Source organism: Dama dama, chromosome 11 (genome assembly GCF_033118175.1).
Source record: "Dama dama isolate Ldn47 chromosome 11, ASM3311817v1, whole genome shotgun sequence".
NCBI lineage: Eukaryota > Metazoa > Chordata > Mammalia > Artiodactyla > Cervidae > Dama > Dama dama.
Window position 1 is genome coordinate 12,947,155 of NC_083691.1, and position 19,453 is coordinate 12,966,607.

General features: G+C 40.2%; 2 protein-coding genes across 2 annotated transcripts; both read right to left on the reverse strand.

Moving 5' to 3' along the window:
- Nucleotides 1-5,515: 5,515 nt before the first annotated feature.
- LOC133065426 (olfactory receptor 1Q1-like) lies at nucleotides 5,516-6,460 on the reverse strand. The gene is given in 1 exon segment (XM_061156189.1): nucleotides 5,516-6,460. A coding segment is annotated over 1 exon segment (945 nt).
- Nucleotides 6,461-12,438: 5,978 nt separating this feature from the next.
- LOC133065427 (olfactory receptor 1361-like) lies at nucleotides 12,439-18,574 on the reverse strand. The gene is made up of 2 exons (XM_061156190.1): nucleotides 18,364-18,574; nucleotides 12,439-16,633 (listed from the first exon to the last, which is right to left on the reverse strand). Exons 1-2 carry the CDS (start codon nucleotides 18,393-18,395, stop codon nucleotides 15,643-15,645), a joined length of 1,023 nt encoding a protein of 340 aa, XP_061012173.1. The 5' UTR covers nucleotides 18,396-18,574; the 3' UTR covers nucleotides 12,439-15,642.
- Between the last annotated feature and the right edge of the window lie 879 nt (nucleotides 18,575-19,453).

The window sequence follows — 19,453 nt, forward strand, 5'->3', positions numbered from 1 at the left end:
AAATTATTTTCCTTAAAGAAGTCAGAATGAAAGAGAGTTCAAAAACCCAAGGGAAAATGCTAGGGCTTGGTCGAAGGTAGTATAGTGTAAGCAGTTAAGGGAATGGATTTTGGAGACAGACTGGATTTGTATCCCAGCTCTGTCCTCACTTGCTGTGTGATTGTTCTGTGCCTATGATAACCAGTGAGCTGGTCAGGCGCTTGTGATTCTCACTATGATTGTAAGGCACCCTCAGCAGCTCTTTGGGGAAATGTGGGGGGAGAAAATGTTTATTACTCACAGGTCCTGGAAAGTACAAGCACATCTTGGGCCACCCAGTGAGGTTGTTGATAGAGGCAGAGTGTGGGCTTGGAGTTCTGCTTTTATTGGGAATGAAGATACGAGATTCATCTTCAAGGTTCACTGTTTGTGGATGGATTTAAAACCCAAGAGTGGGAATTTCAACCACAGGAAGAATAAAATCAAGTGGCCCAAACAAACAGTTAATCTAAATCAACCAAGATCTTTAAACCAAGGAGGCGGGTGTGGCTGGCAATGTGTCAGGTAGCCTTTGAAATGCATGTTTCCTCAATCAAAACTCAAGTCAGGCTCTTGCATCACAAAAAGAAAAACACAGGGTTTAAATATGTATGATCTTTGGCAATTATTCAATTACTCTCTGCCTCAGCTATCCATTTATAAAGAGAGAAATAGTATGTATAATTAAGGTTTAGGGTTCATAAGGATTTGATTAGGACAATGTATGTAAAACACCATAAAAATGACCAGTCCACATTAACTACCACATATGGATTTTCTATCATTATTATTATTACTTATTATTAATAGCATAAACATGAAGAAATGATGGGAGAAAAGGACAAAGAATGGCTAGATAAGGGTTTGCATATCTGTATGTATCCAAAGACTTGATGAAAGGAGAGAAAGGCCAGAAATTAATCTGCCTCACTCTTTGTATTGACTGCACAGCAATTCATAGTATGTGTGTTGAATTAGTTTGGATTTCCTGCAAAGTCCTGAATAAGAAACAATCCTAAACCTCAGTGGCTTATAACAACAGGCTTTTATTTCCCAGTCAAAAGTCTGGAGGCTGAAAGGGCCAACCATGCTTTAGACCCCAGGTCAAGTTCAGGTCTGTTCAATTTATTTCTTATCCTGAGATCCAAGCTAAGTGACCCTAACTACACAGGGTGAGTTTTTCTTCTTATGATGAAGACCAGAGCTCAAGAGGGCAAACCAAATCTTCTAAACCCATTCAAAGCTCTTTATCTGAAGCAGCATTTGTTATCCCTATTCATAAACTGTGGGCTAAAACAAGTCCAAAGTCAAAGGTATGGAGATGTGTATTCTGTTCTCAGTGAAGCCATGGCAAGGATATGAAGGGAAGGAAGAACAGATAGATACTATCTAACTACTAAACATGATAGTGTTACTGTTAGATGCTCAGTCGTGTCTGACTCTTTGCGACCCCATGGGCTGTAGCCCACCAGGTTCCTCTGTCCATGGAATTCTCCAGGCAAGAATACTGGAGTGGGTAGTTATTCCCTTCTCCAGGCGATCTTCCCAACCAAGAGATCGAACCCAGGTCCCCTGCATTACAGGCAGATTCTTTACCATCTGGGTCATGAGGTAAGCCCCAATATTCATTGGAAGAATGGATACTGAAGCTGGAGCTCCATTACTTTGGACACCTGATGTGAAGAGCCAACCCATTGGAAAAGACCCTGATGCTAGGAAAGATTGAGAGCAGGAGGAGAAGCAGGTGACAGAGGATGAGATGGTTGGATGGCATCACCGACTCAGTGGAAATGAATTTGAACAAACTCTGGGAGATAGCGAAGGACAGGGAAGCCTGGTTTGCTACAGTCCATGGGGTCACAAAGAGTCGGACATGACTTATCGACTGAACAACAACACTGGACATGATGAACCAAAAATTCCATTAGTATGCATGATGATTTTTTCTAATTTTTCACTATCATAGACAATAATATACTGAACCTAAAATATATGTGTGTATTTACACATAAAATATATGTTTATTCATTACATATGCTCATTCTGTGTGGTAAACTCCTAGAATAGGAAGATATCTAAATACAAAATCTTTGATGGAATTGCCCAATTCTATCCATTTCTTCAAAAACATTGTTTAATTTACTCTCTTGATCATTTCTTCACCTTAAGAAAATTCTTCCCATGGGAGCAGGGAGGATTCTTGGAAGAAGCTAGAGTGCTAAGAAGTGAGGATGAAAGAAAAAAGTGAGGCTAATCCATGGGTAAAGAATGAAGATTAGTAACGAAACTGCCACCTAAAGACAGAGAAGGAGGAAGGTGGGACTTGGAGGCAGGAAATGGAATCCAGAAAAAAATTTTTTGGCATATAAGATACTTACTGGCAAAGGTTAGCTAACTAACCACAAGTTGGCTTTATCTTTTCTTATCATTTTATAAGTGCCATGGCTCTCAAAATCACTGCAGATAGTAACTGCAGCCATGAAGTTAAAAGATACTTGCTCCTTGGAAGAAAAGTTATGGCCAACCTAGACAGCATATTAAACAACAGAAGCATTACTTTGCCAACAAAGGTCCATATAATCAAAGCTATGGTTTTTTCCAGTAGTCATGTATGGATGTGAGGGTTGGACCACAAAGAAAGCTGAGTGCCCAAGAATTGATGCTTTTGAACTATGGTGTTGGAGAAGACTCTTGAGAGTCCCTTGGACTGCAAGGAGATCCAACCAGTCCATCTTAAAGAAAATCAGTCCTGAATATTCATTGGAAGGACTGATGTTGAACCTGAAGCTCAAAAATTTTGACTGCCTGATGTGAAGGACTGACTCATTGGAAAAAACTCTGATGCTGGGAAAGACTGAAGGCAGGAGAAGGGGATGACAGTGGATGAGATGATTGGATGGCATCTCTGACTTGATGGACATGAGTTTGAGCAAGCTCTGGGAGTTGGTGATGGACAGGGAAGCCTGGTGTGCTACAGTCCATGGGTCACAAAGAGTTGGGCACGACTGAGTGACTGAACTGAACTGATGGCTCCCATTACCTTGGAAGATTTATTATCCCGGTGTAAAGACTTTGGCAGTATAGCTTCTCAAACTCATTTCAGTGGTGTAAATTTTGACCAAGCGTTATATACATATATGTTATAAGAAACCCTTCTTCTAGCTCATTACACAAAAATTATTACAATTTTATTTCCTTCTTGACTTTGTGACTATAGCAATCCGTATGCCATAATAGAAACTTTATGACAGATGGACTAAATTGACTTGTACTTGTGACATCTGCTTCATGTCCTGGGAGGCCACTTTCACTTTCCCTTTTGATCCTATACCCACAAAACTGAAGAATCAACATGACTGTTGACCACACCATACATCATGTGGGTTCTTAATTCCCCAACCAGGGTTTGAACCCTGGCCCCCTGCCTTTGGAGCACAGAGTCTTAACCATTGGACCATCCGAGAAGCCCAATAATCAACATATTGGTAGACATCTTGGATTTTGGACCTGTTGCCCATGTCCAGCACTGATTGGTCAGCAAATACATTGTTGCTGTTCAGTTGCTAAGTCATGTCTGACTCTTTGCAATCCCATGGACTGCAGCACACCAGGCTTCCCTGTCCTTCACTATCTCCCAGAGTTTGCTCAAACTCATGTCCATTGAGTCAGTGGTGCCATCCATTCATCTCATCCTCTGTCACCCCTTTCTCCTCCTGCCTTCAATCTTTCTCAGCATCAGAGTCTTTTCCAATGAGTTGATCTTCTCATCAGGTGGCCAAAGTGTTGGAACTTCAGCTTCAGCCTCAGTCCTTCCAGTGAATATTCAGGACTGATTTCCTTTAGGATTGACTGACTTGATCTCCTTGTGTTCCAAGGGACTCTCAAGAGTCTTCTCCAACACCACAAGTCAAAAGCATCAATTTTTAAGCACTCAGCCTTCTTTATATTCCACCTCTCACATCTGTATATGGCTACTGGAAAAAACATAACTTTGACTATATGGACCTGTGTCAGCAAAATGATGTCTTTGCTTTTTAACATGCTGTCTAGGTTTGTCATAACTTTCCTTCCAAGGAACAAGCATCTTTTAATTTCATGGCTGCAGTCACCATCTGCCGTGACTTTGGAGCCCAGGAAAATAAAATCTGTCACTGTTTCCACTGTTTCCCCATCTATTTGCCATGAAGTGATGGGACCAGATGCCATGATCTTTGTTTTTTGAATGTTGAGGTTTAAGCCAGGCTCTTCATGTTCCATTTTCACTTTCATCAAGAGTCTCTTATTTCTTCTTCACTTTCTGCCATTAGAGTGGTATCATAAGCCTTGTGGCAAAGGGCTTTTCATAACTCAGTGAAGCTTCACTGAGTTAGTCATGCCATGTAGGGCCACCCAAGATGGACGGGTCATAGTGGAGAATTCTGACAAAATGTGGTCCACTGGAGAAGGGAATGGCAAACCACTCCAATATTCTTGCCTTAAGAACCCCATGATCAGTATGAAACCCCTTCATGGATCACAGCAAGTACATAGTAATAGACTAATTCCACATTTCAACTATAGAAAAGATTAGGAGGATCCTGAGACAGAAAGAAGTTAAGTAATCCCAGAATAATGCAGCTCATCAAGGTCAAGGAAGTGCAAGTTGGAGAGCTGTGACAGGTGATCGATTCTGAAGCATCTGTAACTCTGAGCCCCATGGTGGACATTTGTCATTTTGTCCCTCTTCCTATTCTGGAGGAGTTCCCCCATTTCCTTTGTCTTGGTGGGAGGCAGAACCTCCTTTATTTTTATGGAATATAAAAGTAGCAGTATTGTTCTTCCAGTTCCCTCAGGAATTAGAGCTTAGGTGAGTGACCAAGACTTGGCCAATCAGATGCACCACTTTATTTTGAATCTAGAGGTGTTGATGCAGAGAATAAGAAGTGAGTGCTCTTTCTGGAAGTGATCACGTCTGGTTTTCAGGCCCCTACAGGCTATGCCCAGTGACTATTTCCAGTAGTGTTGGTGGGGATTCAAGTGGCAGTGAACAGACCCTAGCTACAGTGGTGACCTCATCATACCAGTTCTGGGATATGATTTTGACTATGGTTTTGCCTATATGACCTTTCTTATTCTTGTCCATTTTGCTGAACATGTTGGCTTAGCCTTCTTGGAAATTCATGAGTTTCACATATGCTTTCAATAAACTTGTTTCCTTCATGAATAACCAGAATTAGTTTCTGTTGCCTGCATCTAAGAACTCTGAAAGTTACAATCCTGGTGTCAAATATCAGGCCCACAGAACACCTTCAGCTGTAATTAAAATCTTGTCACCGATTTACACTAAATACATAGCTCCACGTACTTCGGGTTTAAGAAATATCTCTGGGCAATATCCAATGAGAAAACTGTGATACATACCTGATATTTCTGGGAAGTTCTAAAGGAAACAGATACTCGAGGGACAAAAATCTTTCTCCAGAATCATAGATAAAACTTGAAACTGTGTTTTGGGGCTTTATCTAAATGAAGAAGTCCAGATCCTGTTCATCCAGTTCCTGAAGGCTCCCTTGACATCCTTGTTCCTTAGGCTATAAATGAAGGGGTTCAACATGGGGGTCACTACTGTGTATATGACAGTCAGGATACGACCCCCGGCCACTGAATAGCTGGTAAGGGGCCGGAAGTAGACCCATGTGAGGGTACCATAGAATATAGCCACCACAGTGAGGTGGGAGCCACAGGTAGGAAAGGCTCTCCGCTTGCCTTTGGCTGAGGGGCTCCGGAGGACTGCTGAGATGATGCAGGCATAGGAGGCCATGATGACGGCCAGAGCTCCATTGATGACAATGACTCCTTCCCTGTGAATCATCAAGGTATTGAGGTGGGTGCTGGAGCAGGAGATCTTCATCAGAGGGTAGAGGTCACAGAAGAAGTGGGGGATCCTGTTATCTGCACAGAAGATCAGTCGGCCCATGAGAAAGGTGTGCAGCAGGGCATGAAGATGGGAGAGGATGTGGCACATGACCACCAAGTGTGAACACAGCTTCCTGTTCAGAATCATATGGTAGCAGAAAGGGTGGCAGATGGCGATGTATCTGTCATAGGCCATCACAGCCAGGAGGAAGTTCTCCATGGCTGCAAAGCAAATGAAGAAATAAGTCTGGGTTTAGCAACCCATGTAGGAAATGGCCTTGGTAGAGGAGAAAATGTTCTGCAGCATCTTGGGGACCGTGGTGGAGGTGAAGCAGATGTCTGCCAAAGCCAAATTGCTGAGAAAGATGTACATGGGCATTTGGAGGCGTGGAGTAGAGATAACCAGGATGATGATGACAGAGTTGCCAGAAATGTTGATGGGGTACATGAGCAGAAAAAGAAGAAAGAGCAGGATCTGCTCTTCCTGGTGGGTAGAAATGCCCAAGAGAACAAAATGGGACACACTGGTCCAGGTGGTATTGTCCATCTATTACCATTAAACAAACAGGATTATTATTATTTTTTATTGAGATGTGATTGATATGTAGCTTTATATTAGTTTCAGGTGTATAATATAGTGGTTCAATAAGTGCATGCATTATAAAATGATCACCACAATAAGTCTAGTTATTATCCATCCCCATACATAGTTACAAAATTTGTTTTTTCTTATGATGAGGGCTTTTAAGATTTATTCTCTTAGCAACTCTCAAATATGCAATATGATGTTATTAACTGTAGTCACCAAGCTGTATATTACATGCCTATTACTTATTTATTTTATTAACTGGAAGTTTGAGCCTTTGAATCCCTTTCACCCATCTTGTCCATCCCCTCACTCCCCTGCTTCCAACCTTTTTTCTGTGAGCTTGTTTTTTCTTTAATTCAATGTATAAGTGAGATCATAGAGCATTTGTCTTTCTCTCTCTGACTTGTTTCACTTATCATAATACCCTCAAGCTTCAATCATGTTGTTGCAAATGGCAGGATTTCTTTCTTTTTTATGGCTGCATAGTATTCCATTGTGTATATGTTTATGCCTTCTTTATCTATTTGCCCAATGATGGACACCAAGTTGTTTCCATGTCTTGGCAACTGCAAATAAAGTTGCAATGAACCTGGAGGCTGCATATATCTTTTAGAATTAGGGTTTTTGTTTTCTTTGGATAAATATCCAGAAGTGGAATAGCTGGATGATATAGGATTTTTAATTTTTAAAGGAGCTTATATACTATTTTCCAAAAAGAATTATTTTTATAGACCTTGATATCTGAGCAGTCTGTTTAGTTACTTTTAGTTTTGTGCTCCAGGGTAAACTGCACATGGGATGACTTGGTATTGATGACAGGATCAAGTGCTTAATTATTTTCCAAAATAATGAACTATGGATATTTCATTATCAGTAGCATCATCACTATCATCATAGATAACATTTATAGAGCACTTACTTTGAATCAAGGCCTTGCTAATTATCATATTTGATTCTTACAATAACCCCATGAGGCAAATATTATTATTATTATTATCATATTCATTATTATTCCAGTTTTACAAACCAGAAAATGGAGGCATAGAATGTTTAAACTCATGAAGGGCAAAATCAGAACTTAAAGTCATATTTGTCTGACTCCAGAGTATGCTAGTGACAAAATATAATACGACTTCCCAAATTAAAACTAAGACATCTAATTTACAGCAATAAAACTTGCTAATGGGCTACATAACCTTGTTAAAAGAGATTTCAAAGGGCATTTGGTTAAGTAGTGTCTATTTTGGGTAATGTGTACCCTTGGCAGTACCCACAAACTTCTCAGAGTACATAGACATGGTTTTAGGAGAATCAATTTCTAGATTTTCAACTTATTCTTTTTACTAAAATCATTTTGTTTTCAAGATATCACCTCATGCATTATCCTGTCTCCCACTTACCAAAGAAAAGACTTACTTTCATCCATCACAAATCTTATTAGATGTATTGACTCAGGAAATAAAAACTTCAAATAAACTAAAGAAGCAATAGTCAGCAATATTAAGAAAATGAATGGCTTTTTGGACTCGATAGCAAGTCTATTTTGAGATCAGGGCGCTTCCAGTTCTTTGCTCTCAAAAAAATAAAAAAAGGAGAGATATCGAAGGAGACCTAATCTACTTCTCAGCACACCATTTAAGTTAATTTTTGTTAGTATGTGACACTAACTTCTGTCATATTACTTGCACAGCGTTTAGTCCTCTGGAATCTCAAAGAACAAGTTAATTATTCTTTGACATAAAAAGTCCTCAAGAAATCTAAACATGAATTAACAGAGGAAGCACTGCATGGTGGGTTTTAAAGCCCAGATACTAGACTAGAACCTGGCTCTTCCATTTAATTGTTCTATGACCTAGAGGAATTTGCTTACCCTCTATGAGTCAGCTCTTCTCATTTGTAAAATGTGGGGGAATGGTAATAGCACATTACTCATAAAGTTGCTCTGAGGATTAAATGATACTTTCTGGTCCTTGGCAAGTGTTCAGTAAATGGTGACAATTATTCTGATCAACTTTTCAGACTTTTTCTGTGCTGAGTCAATGGATTTTTCTAGGAGGACAGTGTGCTGTCAACCGGGTCCCTCTACTGTGAACCTACTCTGCTTTGTCACCTTGTGTTTTTTTAAATATTCATTTATTTATTTGACTATGCCAGGTCTTGGTTGTGGCATGTAGGATATAGTTTCCTGACCAGGGATTGAACCTGGGTCCCCTGCATTGGGAGTGGAGAGTCTAGCCACTGGATCACCAGGGAAGTCTCTGTCACTGTCTTTAAAGTGTGGTTTCCAGAACTGAGCAAAATTCTATGAGTCTGGACTCTCATCACAGGGTAAACATAATGATTTGGTCTGGCCATCATTCATAGCTTTTTGGGTGGAGATCAAAGTTGGCAGTCCACAAGCTAGCTGTGTCCATGGCTAGCCCAAGAATTTTTAAATTTCATAGTTCAGTTGTTGGGAGAAAAAGTGCAAAGAGTTAAGAGCTGCCTGGTGGAAGGCACTTTCACATGCTTTATCACATGTAACATATAGTAATCCCAACATACTTCTAGTCACATCAGTCATCCTCATCTCACAGATGAGTAAACCAAGGCTTAGAGAGGTAAAACAATTTGCTCAGCATCACTCAGTGTTAAGTGGTTCGACTGGACTTCATATTTGTGTCTGGACACCTTGAGTGCTCATATGTGTAAGGCTCTATCACAGTGCCCTTTCATTGCCCAAGCTTCTGCCCCATGAAAATGGATTTATTCATCACTCCTGGTCTATCTGCTTTCACATCCCAAATTAAAGGATGTCACCATGGAAGCACTCAAGAGAGTAAACTTTAGATGTTTCAATGACAAAAATATGGAAATTTGTAATATGCCATTGAACCATCCTGAATTGATTTCAATAGGATATGATGATGAATGAGAACTGCAAGTTGTAGCCACATTGACTGAGCACTAACTATAAATGAGGAAGTGTTCTGAGAGCTTTATATGTGTGTTGCTCATCTGGTGATCACAGCAAGTCTATGATCAATTGAAACTCAGAGGAATTCTGTGAAATGCTCAAAGACGTTGAGTTAATAAGTGGTAGAATTGATATTTGAATTCAGTTCTAGCTGACCTCAATGTCTATGCACTTAACCCTGGGCTGTGCCAGCTCTTAAATGTCCTCTTCCCATTCCAGTTCCCACTTTCCTCTTTGTTCCTTCCTTTCCCACTGTGCTGTCTTGTGCACTTGGCCAGTGATAAATGTCTACACTATTTTTTCCTAGTTTAATCCTCATTGAACTTGAGAGTAGATATTATTGTTCCTACTTTCAGATCAGGAAAATAAGGGCTGGGGGATGAATTTGCTTTCCCAGGGACACAGGGCATAGGGCTGGAGTCAGGTTGATTATAGATCTGTTTCACTCAAAAGCAAGGCTCTCTCTACCCCACTTCACTCATTTACACCTATGTTTTTTTCTCTTCCTGCATTTGGGTCCCTTTTGTTAGTCTGTCACTGTAATTGAACTCTCCTGATTGAATCAGTGGTCCTGAGTCATGGCTTAGGAAACATGGGAAGGCTGGAGAAGGGACTGAGCTGTACTCGAGAGTCAGCAGGCTATGGCTGGTACCTGGGGCAATGTCCATATAGCTCCTGTGGTAGCTGCTCAGAAGCTAGAGAGAGCCCCAGAGGTGGGGGCGGAGGGCTTCCTGGAACCTTGGAGTCCTCACTCTTCTCTGGCTGGCAAAAGTCATTCTGTCTGACCCACAGTGCAGCATGTCAGCTCCTGACATGTGGTGTGAGGCATGGGGCTGTGCAGCCAAGACTGGGGAACTACTAGTGAAAAGTCTTGCTTTTATAGAGAAAGATATAGCTAAAGAAAAAGCAGGGTGGGGTGCAGGAATGGGTCTGGCATCAGGAATTGAAAGATTTGGGCTTTAGTCCCAGGTCTTCCATGAACACTCTGAGATCTTGGGAAAAAAATCACTCCATTCTTAGGAAGGCCTCAGTTTCTTCATCTGGGAAATGGGATGAATAATACCTGCTTTTCATGCAGAAGCTCCGTAAAATAACAGAGGAGGCTATGGACATAACAAGTCCTTTAACAAGTCTTATGAAACAGTGAGAAGTTTGTTTTACATTTCTACTTGGAACTTGGTTTCTGTCTAGCAAAGGTTCCCATAACTTCTGACAGTCTGATCCATGGACTTTGGTGATAATAAAGCATTTCATTCTAAAGAGACCTAAGCATTTGGATATTACAGTCTGTTCTCTGAGTTTCTCTGTTGGAACATTAGTGCCCAGATGTGGAAAGAAAAATCTGGGTTGGTTGTTAAGCAAGACAAAGTAGACAGCCTCGAACAGGGGCTGATTTTTGGGTCATTCAAAGCTGATTACCTACAATCCCTCCCTACCTGATTGAGGTCTCTGGAATTCCATTAGATAGTTTCTTTTTTCACTCAAGAAAATGTTCATAAAAGGAAAAACTGTTGACTATGTAAATCCTTCTTTCATTTTTGTGGCTCTGTTTTAATGAGGGGAGGGGAGAGAGTCCATCAAGACACAGAATACCTGAGGATGGCATAGGGAAGAGGCACCGTGAGGGGAAAGGAAAGGATGACCTGTGGAGTCAAGGACAAATGTCGCAATACACACCACGCTGTGTGGAGGATCAAATTTGAGAAGGATGGTCCTCCCTCCAGAATTTACAGGGAGCCTGTGTAGGGATTGTCGGAGGGGCTGTGTGAGCGTGGAGTCCTCAGCAGACACTCACCTCACTGTGGACCCCCTCTGGGCTGGAATGGGCTGGGCTTGGCACTTCCATCATCCCTCAGGCGGCGTGTGTCATCCTGTTGTGACAGCAGCTCGGATCTGTCCTCTCAGGGAAGACAGAGCAAGTTGCCCAGCAGGGAAGGGCTGACACGGTTGAGGACCAAGACTACTGGGCGGTGCTTCTGCTTGGCAGGGGCAAGAAGGCATGTCTGGGAAAGGCGTTGGGAGGTTTTTTTATTACACACTTCTGCATGAATTCCATGGCTCCCACCACCTCATAGTCCCAAGTGTGTCATCGTCCAAACTCACTGCCTTCTCTGGGGACTGGGGCCTGTAAAGTAGCGCTTCCAATATTAGTGGGAATATAAGTTTTAGTGACTGTGGCTTGGCAGCTTGGCTGATCCCAGGAGGGGAGGCCAGAACTTAGGGGATCATCCTGGACATGGAGTTCTCTGATCTGTGCTCCAAAATTCGACTGTAAGGTGGAATCTCAGATAAGCCCAGGTATGATCAGGGCATAGATTGGTGTCTCCTTGCCCTGAGTCCTTGAAGATGTAGCCTCTTGTTTTACATTTCTTTCAGGTAACACACACTTATTTTAAAAAATATTTAGGGACCTCCCTGGTGGTCCAGTAGGTAAAAATTCACCTTCCATTGCAGGAAACATGGTTTTGATCCTTGGTCAGGGAACTAAGATTCCACAGGCTGTGAAGCAAGTAAATCATGTGCCACAACTGCTGAGCCCTCGTGTTACAACTAGAGAGAAGCAACAAAGAGCCTGGACACTGCAACTAAGGCCCAACACATCCAAATAAATAAATAAATAGGGAAATATATTCAGAAAAAATATTTAGCACTGAAACACGTATCAAATGAAAAGTGAGAATCTGTTTCTCATCTTTCCCATTTCTCTTCAGGGGTAATCACTGTTAGAGTTTTGACCTGTACACATTCAGACACTTTTTTTTTCCCATTTATTTTTATTAGTTGGAGGCTAATTACTTTACAATATTGTAGTGGTTTTGGTCATATATTGACATGAATCAGCTGTGGATTTACATGTATTCCCCATCCCGATCCCCCCTCCCACCTCCCTCTCTACCCGATCCCTCTGGTTCTTCCCAGTGCACCAGGCCCGAGCACTTGTCTCATGCATCCCACCTGGGCTGATGATCTGTCACTCTCTATGCATATTTATATACGTGTGTGTGTGTGTGTGTGTGTATAGAATTTTGATTTTACAAAAATGGAATCATTTGTTCTGGAGCTTTCTTTGTTTCTCTCAGATATATCATGGACCTCCTATATCACCATGGGATCTACCTCATTATTTTTTAAAGCATTTAATAGATTATTAGACGTACCATTAGTAATGCACATTTCCCTAATCATGCCACTTACCTATCTACTTTTTTGGGGGGAAGGAATGGTTATTACAAAAGCAAAGCTGCATGGATATTCTTTTACAGACATTTTGTGTACATATTTTTTCAAGAAATGGAAATGCTAGATGGAAGTATTACTGGAGGAATTTAAAAAATATTTTTCAACCATTTTAGTTTCTTCTTTTTAAAAAAATTTCCAACTATATTGTTGCCCCCTTTTTCCTATGTGGTTGCTGTGCTTTTATTATTGATTTGCAGGAGTTATGCTTTAATTATGAAAATTTCTCAGGTTTTCCTTCTTGACCTGAATTACAACCCTAATTATTCTCAATGTCCAGCTCGAATAAACATTTTCTCTTTTACTTACACTCTCTGTTCATTCTGGAAACATAAATCATTAGTTTCCTTAGAACATGAAACAGAACATTTCTTGTCAACTCTCATATTTGTCAGCTCTCAAAAATCTGAAACTCACATAGACACAGACATAACTGAATGCATATTGTTAGCAATAATAACAGGTTATATATGTTGAGAGTTTACTATGTGCCAAGCATTCTGTTTAAAGTGTTCAAATGTTTTTATATCATTCAGTCCTTTAAGTAGCTACATTAATTACACTCATGTTCATTGCAACATTATCCACAATAGTCAAAATATGAAAAAACCTAAATGACTGTTGATAGAGAAAATGTGGTGTATATAAGCAGTGGAATATTGCTCAGTTATACAAAAGAAGAAAATTCTGCTATTTGTGACAACATGGATGGACTTGGAGGGCATGATGGTAAATGAAATAAGTCAGACAGAAAAAGATAAATACTGTATGATCTCACTTATGTGTGAAATCTAAAAACACCAAGCTCATAGAAACAAAGAGTAGATATGTGATGTCCAGGGTGTGGGTAAAATGGGGAGAGTTTGGGAAGATGCTATACATTTCCATTTATAAGACGAATAAGTTCTGGGTATATAATGAACAGTATGGTGACTGTAGTTAACAATTCTGTGTCATATACTTTAAAAGTTGTTAACAGTGTAGATGCTAAATGTTCCTAACACCCATACCCACACACATAGAACATAACTATGTGAGGTGATGGATGCATTAACTGACCTTTATTGTAGTCATGATTTCACCATGGATGTTTATCAAATCATCAAGTTCTATACCTTAAACTTCCACAAACATTATATGTCAATTATACATCAATAGCACTGGAAGAATTAAAAAAAATAAAAATGGGCAAAACCAAACTATAATGTTTAAGCACACATATGTATATGGAAAAATTGAACAGAAAGCAAGGAAGGGAAGTAATTGACATAAAAAGTCAAAGAATAATTTTTACCCTTATGGGGAAGAGAGGAGTAGCACTTTGGTAGAGGCACAGAAAACTATTTTATGATGTCGTTTATATGTGGAATCTAAAAAGTAATACAAACGAATCTTTATACAAAACAGAAACAGACTCACAGACATAGAAAACAAACTGATGGTTACCAATGGGCAAAGTGAGAAGGGGAGGGATAAATTAGGACTATGGGATTAACATACAAACTACTATGCATAAAATAACTAATAGAAGTTTACTGTATAGTACGGGGAACTATATCCAATGTTTTGTAATAACCTATAATGGGAAAGCATCAGAAAAGTATATAAGTAAAACTGAATCACTTTGCTATACACCTGAAAGCAGAACTCAGAGAAAGAATGTTCCTAAAGTTACACAGTGTGAAGTGGTGGCTTTGGTTCTGACTTGTAACTTCTGACGTTGTCTTGGGTTCTTGTTACTACAACACTAAACATTATTAGAACTGGGGAACGTGTATGCAGGGGCTTCAACTCATATAATGTAATCACTTTATTTTACAAATAGGGAAACCAAGGCTCAGAAATGTTAAATGATCCCACTCCTGGGAATACACACTGAGGAAACCAGATCGGAAAGAGACATGTGCACCCCAGTGTTCATCGCAGCACTGTTTATAATAGCCAGGACATGGAAGCAACCTAGATGTCCATTGGCAGACGAATGGATAAGAAAGCTGTGGTATATATACACAATGGAATATTACTCAGTCATTAAAAAGAATTCATTTGACTCAGTTTTAATGAGATGGATGAAACTGGAGCCCATTATACAGAGTGAAGTAAGCCAGAAAGATAAAGACCAACACAGCATACTAACACATATATATGGAATTTAAAAAGATGGTAACGATAACCCTATATGCAAAACAGAAAAAGAGACACAGATGTACAGAACAGACTTTGGGACTCTGTGGGAGAAGGCGAGGGTGGAATGTTCTGAGAGAATAGCATTGAAACAAGTATACTATCAAGGGTGAAACAAATCACCAGCCCAGGTTGGATGCATGAGACTAGTGCTTGGGGCTGGTGCACTGGGAAGACCCAGAGGGATGGGATGGGGAGGGAGGCAGGAGGGGGGATCGGGATGGGGAACACATGTAAATCTCTGGCTGATTCATGTCAATTTAATCTAAAAAAAAAAAAGAAATGTTAAGTGATTATCCAGCTGTCACACAATATATAATTTCAAAGCCAGAATTGGAACCCAGAACTTATAGCCCCATCCTTATTCTTCCATCGATCACTGCTTGTTTAAGATAAAGTATCAGATTATTTCCTTTGTATTTCATTCTACTAATTACAATCACTCCTGTATTCTTGGACTAGAGATATCTTCCATAGTTCCTTTGTGACTTCAGTGAAATAAGAGTTTCACTTTCATGTTCATTTTCACTTCATTTCCACAATCCCCCTACCTGTGGACTAAAGGTAGGCATCTAGTAAAAATAAGCAAGAACCTTTTTGGAAGTGAGTAGCAAACTGCTCAGAGCATGGACACTTCACAGGGATGATTAGTGGTTACTGGTGTCAGTGGTCCCTTCCCTGAAATGTAAATATGAAGGAAAGAGAAGTCTCAGGTTCAGGGGCACTATAGTGGTTAGGCTCTTAGGAGACCATTTTTCAACCCTCAACTCCGAGTGTTGGAGATTTGGACCTTTCTGTCCCAAGAAAGAGTGTTAAGCGTGTTTCTTCTGAGTATTTTCCCCAGTGCCCCCTTTATATCCCTGTTTCTCAGGCTATAGATGAAGGGGTTCAACATAGGGGTCACCACCGTGTACATTACTGAGAAGACTCGGTCCTTTCCACCTGAAGGGGATGATGGAGGACATAAATAGACCCCAATAGCTGTGGTGTAAAACAGAGAGACCACAGAGAGGTGCGAGGTGCAGTTGGAGAAGGCCTTTTGCTTACCCTTTGGGGAATCGATTCTTAGGATAGCCAACGCAATGTAAAAGTAAGATGTAAGGATGCAGATGAAGGGTCCAATCAACAATGTTCCTGCCACAAGGATGAGCACCAGGTCATTGACATAAGTGCTGGAGCAGGCCAGCTTTAGGAGTGGGACCAGATCACAGAAGAAGTGGGGGATGACATTGGGGCCACAGAAGGAAAGCCTGGTCACCAGGAGGGTGTGCACTAGGGCATGGAAGGTAGTGACCACCCATGACCCAGCCACCAACAAGACGCAGCGTTGGGAGTTCATGATAATGGCATAATGGAGAGGTTGGCTGATGGCCACGTAGCGATCCAATGCCATCACAGCCAGGAGAAAGTTGTCCAGATCTGCAAAGAGGCCAAAGAAATAGAGTTGTGTCAGGCACCCGCCATAAGAAATCCATTTACTTCCTGAGCCAATATTATTGAGCATCTTGGGAATGACCGTAGAGATTAAACCAATGTCAGAGAAGGACAGGTTGGCCAGGAAGAGGTACATGGGGGTGTGGAGGTGCACGTCAGAGCCAATGGCCAGGATGATGAGCAGGTTCCCCCAGACGGTGACCAGGTACATGCCCAGGAAGAGCCCGAACAGGAGAGGCTGCTGCTCTGGGTGCTCAGAGAGGCCCATGAGAAGAAATCCATAGGTGCCCGTCTGGTTTCTTCTATCCGTGTCTGGAATTCTGTATGAAATAAATGTTATTATAAATAGCAAGAAAGTAAAATAATGCTGTGTTGGAAGTACTCTGAACCCCTGTATAAAAAAATAAAAGTGGTTTGACAGTTTTGTTTTGGTAAAGCTTCGATTTATAACTGCACATTTAAAAAGACAGTTTGGATCAGACTCTTTATAAAGTTATAGATGGATGTCAATATCCATCTGTCAGATATCTGAGGCTCCTTTGAACTATTTCAACTATCCTCATGAAACATGTCAGTTACCATGTAAAAGTGTGCTTTGAATTGGACTTTGCTTTTGTTTTTTTATATGTTACTTTGTTTTTTTCACTGAGTAATAATAGTGGAGCAAACAATATTTAACTTAATAAAGAATAAAATAAAATAAAAATAATTAATGTTTATAATACAATAATATGTAATAATTATAAATAAAATAATTGTATAATCACCAACTTTAAAAGGTAAAATTTCAGAACAGCATGTATATTTACAACTATTTTTGTAAAATCAAAACACACATGTTCATATACGAGCAAGAACAGTGAAAGAGCACATGTTAAAGCCCAATAAGCCATCTAATACAACTTGTATTTTATGAATGAGAAAATAATATAATCTTAAAAAGTTGCTGTAATCTGCTGTGCTGGGAGCCAGCACATGAGATCCCACCCATGACAAGGTCATGAGGAGGAGACCTGACAAGCAAGGCAGATCAGGACTTCAGGAATTTCGAAAAGCTGCCCCGGCGCTCACCTTAAAGATGATCTCTGTCTTTCTGATGCTTGCTATATTAGACTACTCCCTAATTTCTGTGACACAGGTAGAAGGCCTTCCCTGATCTCTCTCCAAACAGAATCAACTTAGAACTTTAATCAATATGTCCCCCGGATGGTGGTATCCTATAAGATTATCCAGGATGAAAGGAGTGTTTCAATTTAGACCCCTTTGCTGGCATTCTAGCCTGCTTGGCAAATGCATACTAATGCACATGACTGCTCACAACACCTTAATCATAAACAGCATAAAGAACCTGATCACATAAAGGCCCTAATAGGCACAGGGCCCTTCGGGGGTGAGGAAGCCCTATTAGAGAACATAAAATATTATTCTAAAAGTGGTTATAGTTAAAGATTTAGAAAAATAAGAGTTTAGAATTGTTCATTTTAACCAGGAATGGTAAACAGGGGCTCCCTCACCGGAGCTGCAGCGTCTTTGTGTGATAAACCTTTTAGATAAATTTAACTGATAACTTCTGCAAAAGGACTGACCTTTGTGTTCATTAAAGAATAGATTACAGGAAAACAGCTTTGCATTCACCTAGGTCATAAAATGTCAATAGGCCCCAAGGCCAGAAGATAATGTATAAGACTCTCACAAAGAAGTTGCAGGAAACACCCTGGTTTCATTAAGGACAAGCTGATGTAATATTAAACTATCTTCCCCTTAAAAATGTACTAACTTAGAATATAAAAGCTACGGTAAAAAAATAAAGATTTGCCGGACTCTGCTGCACACCCCGTCTGGTCACTCTCTCTGTCTCTCTCTCCCTCTTTCTCTCGCTGACGCTGTTCATCCTGAGGGTACCCCTGGATCCTGCCGAGGCTGGACCCCGGCACTGCTGAAGACCCACACTACAACTGGTACCAGAAACAGGTTTCCTGCAACTATTTCCAGCAGACCACTCTGTTTCCCTCACCTGACCGAGAAGGGGGAAGTATGGCCAATGACTTACAGTCTGTCCTGAGGTGGGCCAGGAAGGGTCATCGTTTCTTCACATTAAGACAGAGGTTTGACTCTTGTGCCCTCAGTTCTCACTTGTTAAAAGTAGAGAAGCCATATTTGATGGCCAGATGAAAAGACAGCCTCCTGTCCTCTATTTAAGGAAGGGACAGGGAACCCTCATCTACTCCGATGAAGGAGAAAGGAGGGCAGGCCATTCCAGATCCTTAGTCAACCAGACTGCAGAGCAGCCCAGGAAAAGAGAAGTTATCTACGTGTCGTGTCTGTCACAATCCCCAGAGCTGCCTGTTGGAAGCAGCTGAGACATCGGGGAATACCAGTCTCTAAAGTACCCATTGTGGGAAAAACCTTGGTTCCTTGCCCGGTCCCAATCCTCAAACTCTAAATGAACTTACTCTGTGACTCGAAATTCTCTTATCTTCTCTGAACTTTGGTTTTCAAGTAAATAAGTCAAAAATATTCTCCCGAAAAAAAAAAAAAACATTATCCCATAATAGAAGTACATTTTTGCCATTCTATAATAAAAGTACATGAAGTGGTACCTCATTTTGGTTTAACTTCTCATCTTTCCAATTCTTAATAATGTTGAACACATTTTCATATGCCTATTAGTCATTCTTATATCTTCTTTTTAGAAGAGTCTGCCTATTTTTATTGGGTTGATTATCTTTTGATAATGATGTATAGAAATTTTAATACTGTTTATAAGGGATATACTTTATAATTTTTCTTTTAGCTTAACCCTTTTAAAAAAGCCTAAATTTTAAAGAAATATTTGACCTTTTGTTGCCATCAAGAGGATATTTTTCATTTTTTGAGTGTTTTTTTAATTTTAATTTTTATTGAGGTAGAGTTGATTTATAGTATTGCATTAGTTTCAGGTGTAGAGCAAAGTGATTCAGTTATACATATACATATATTGATTCATTTTTTAAAAGATTCTTTTCTCATATAAGTTATTACAGGAAATTGCATAGGGTTCACTATGCTATACAGCAGATCCTTGTTGGTTATCTATCTTATATACAGTATATAAGTATGTGTGTGTGTGTGTATATATATACACATATATAAAGTATCAT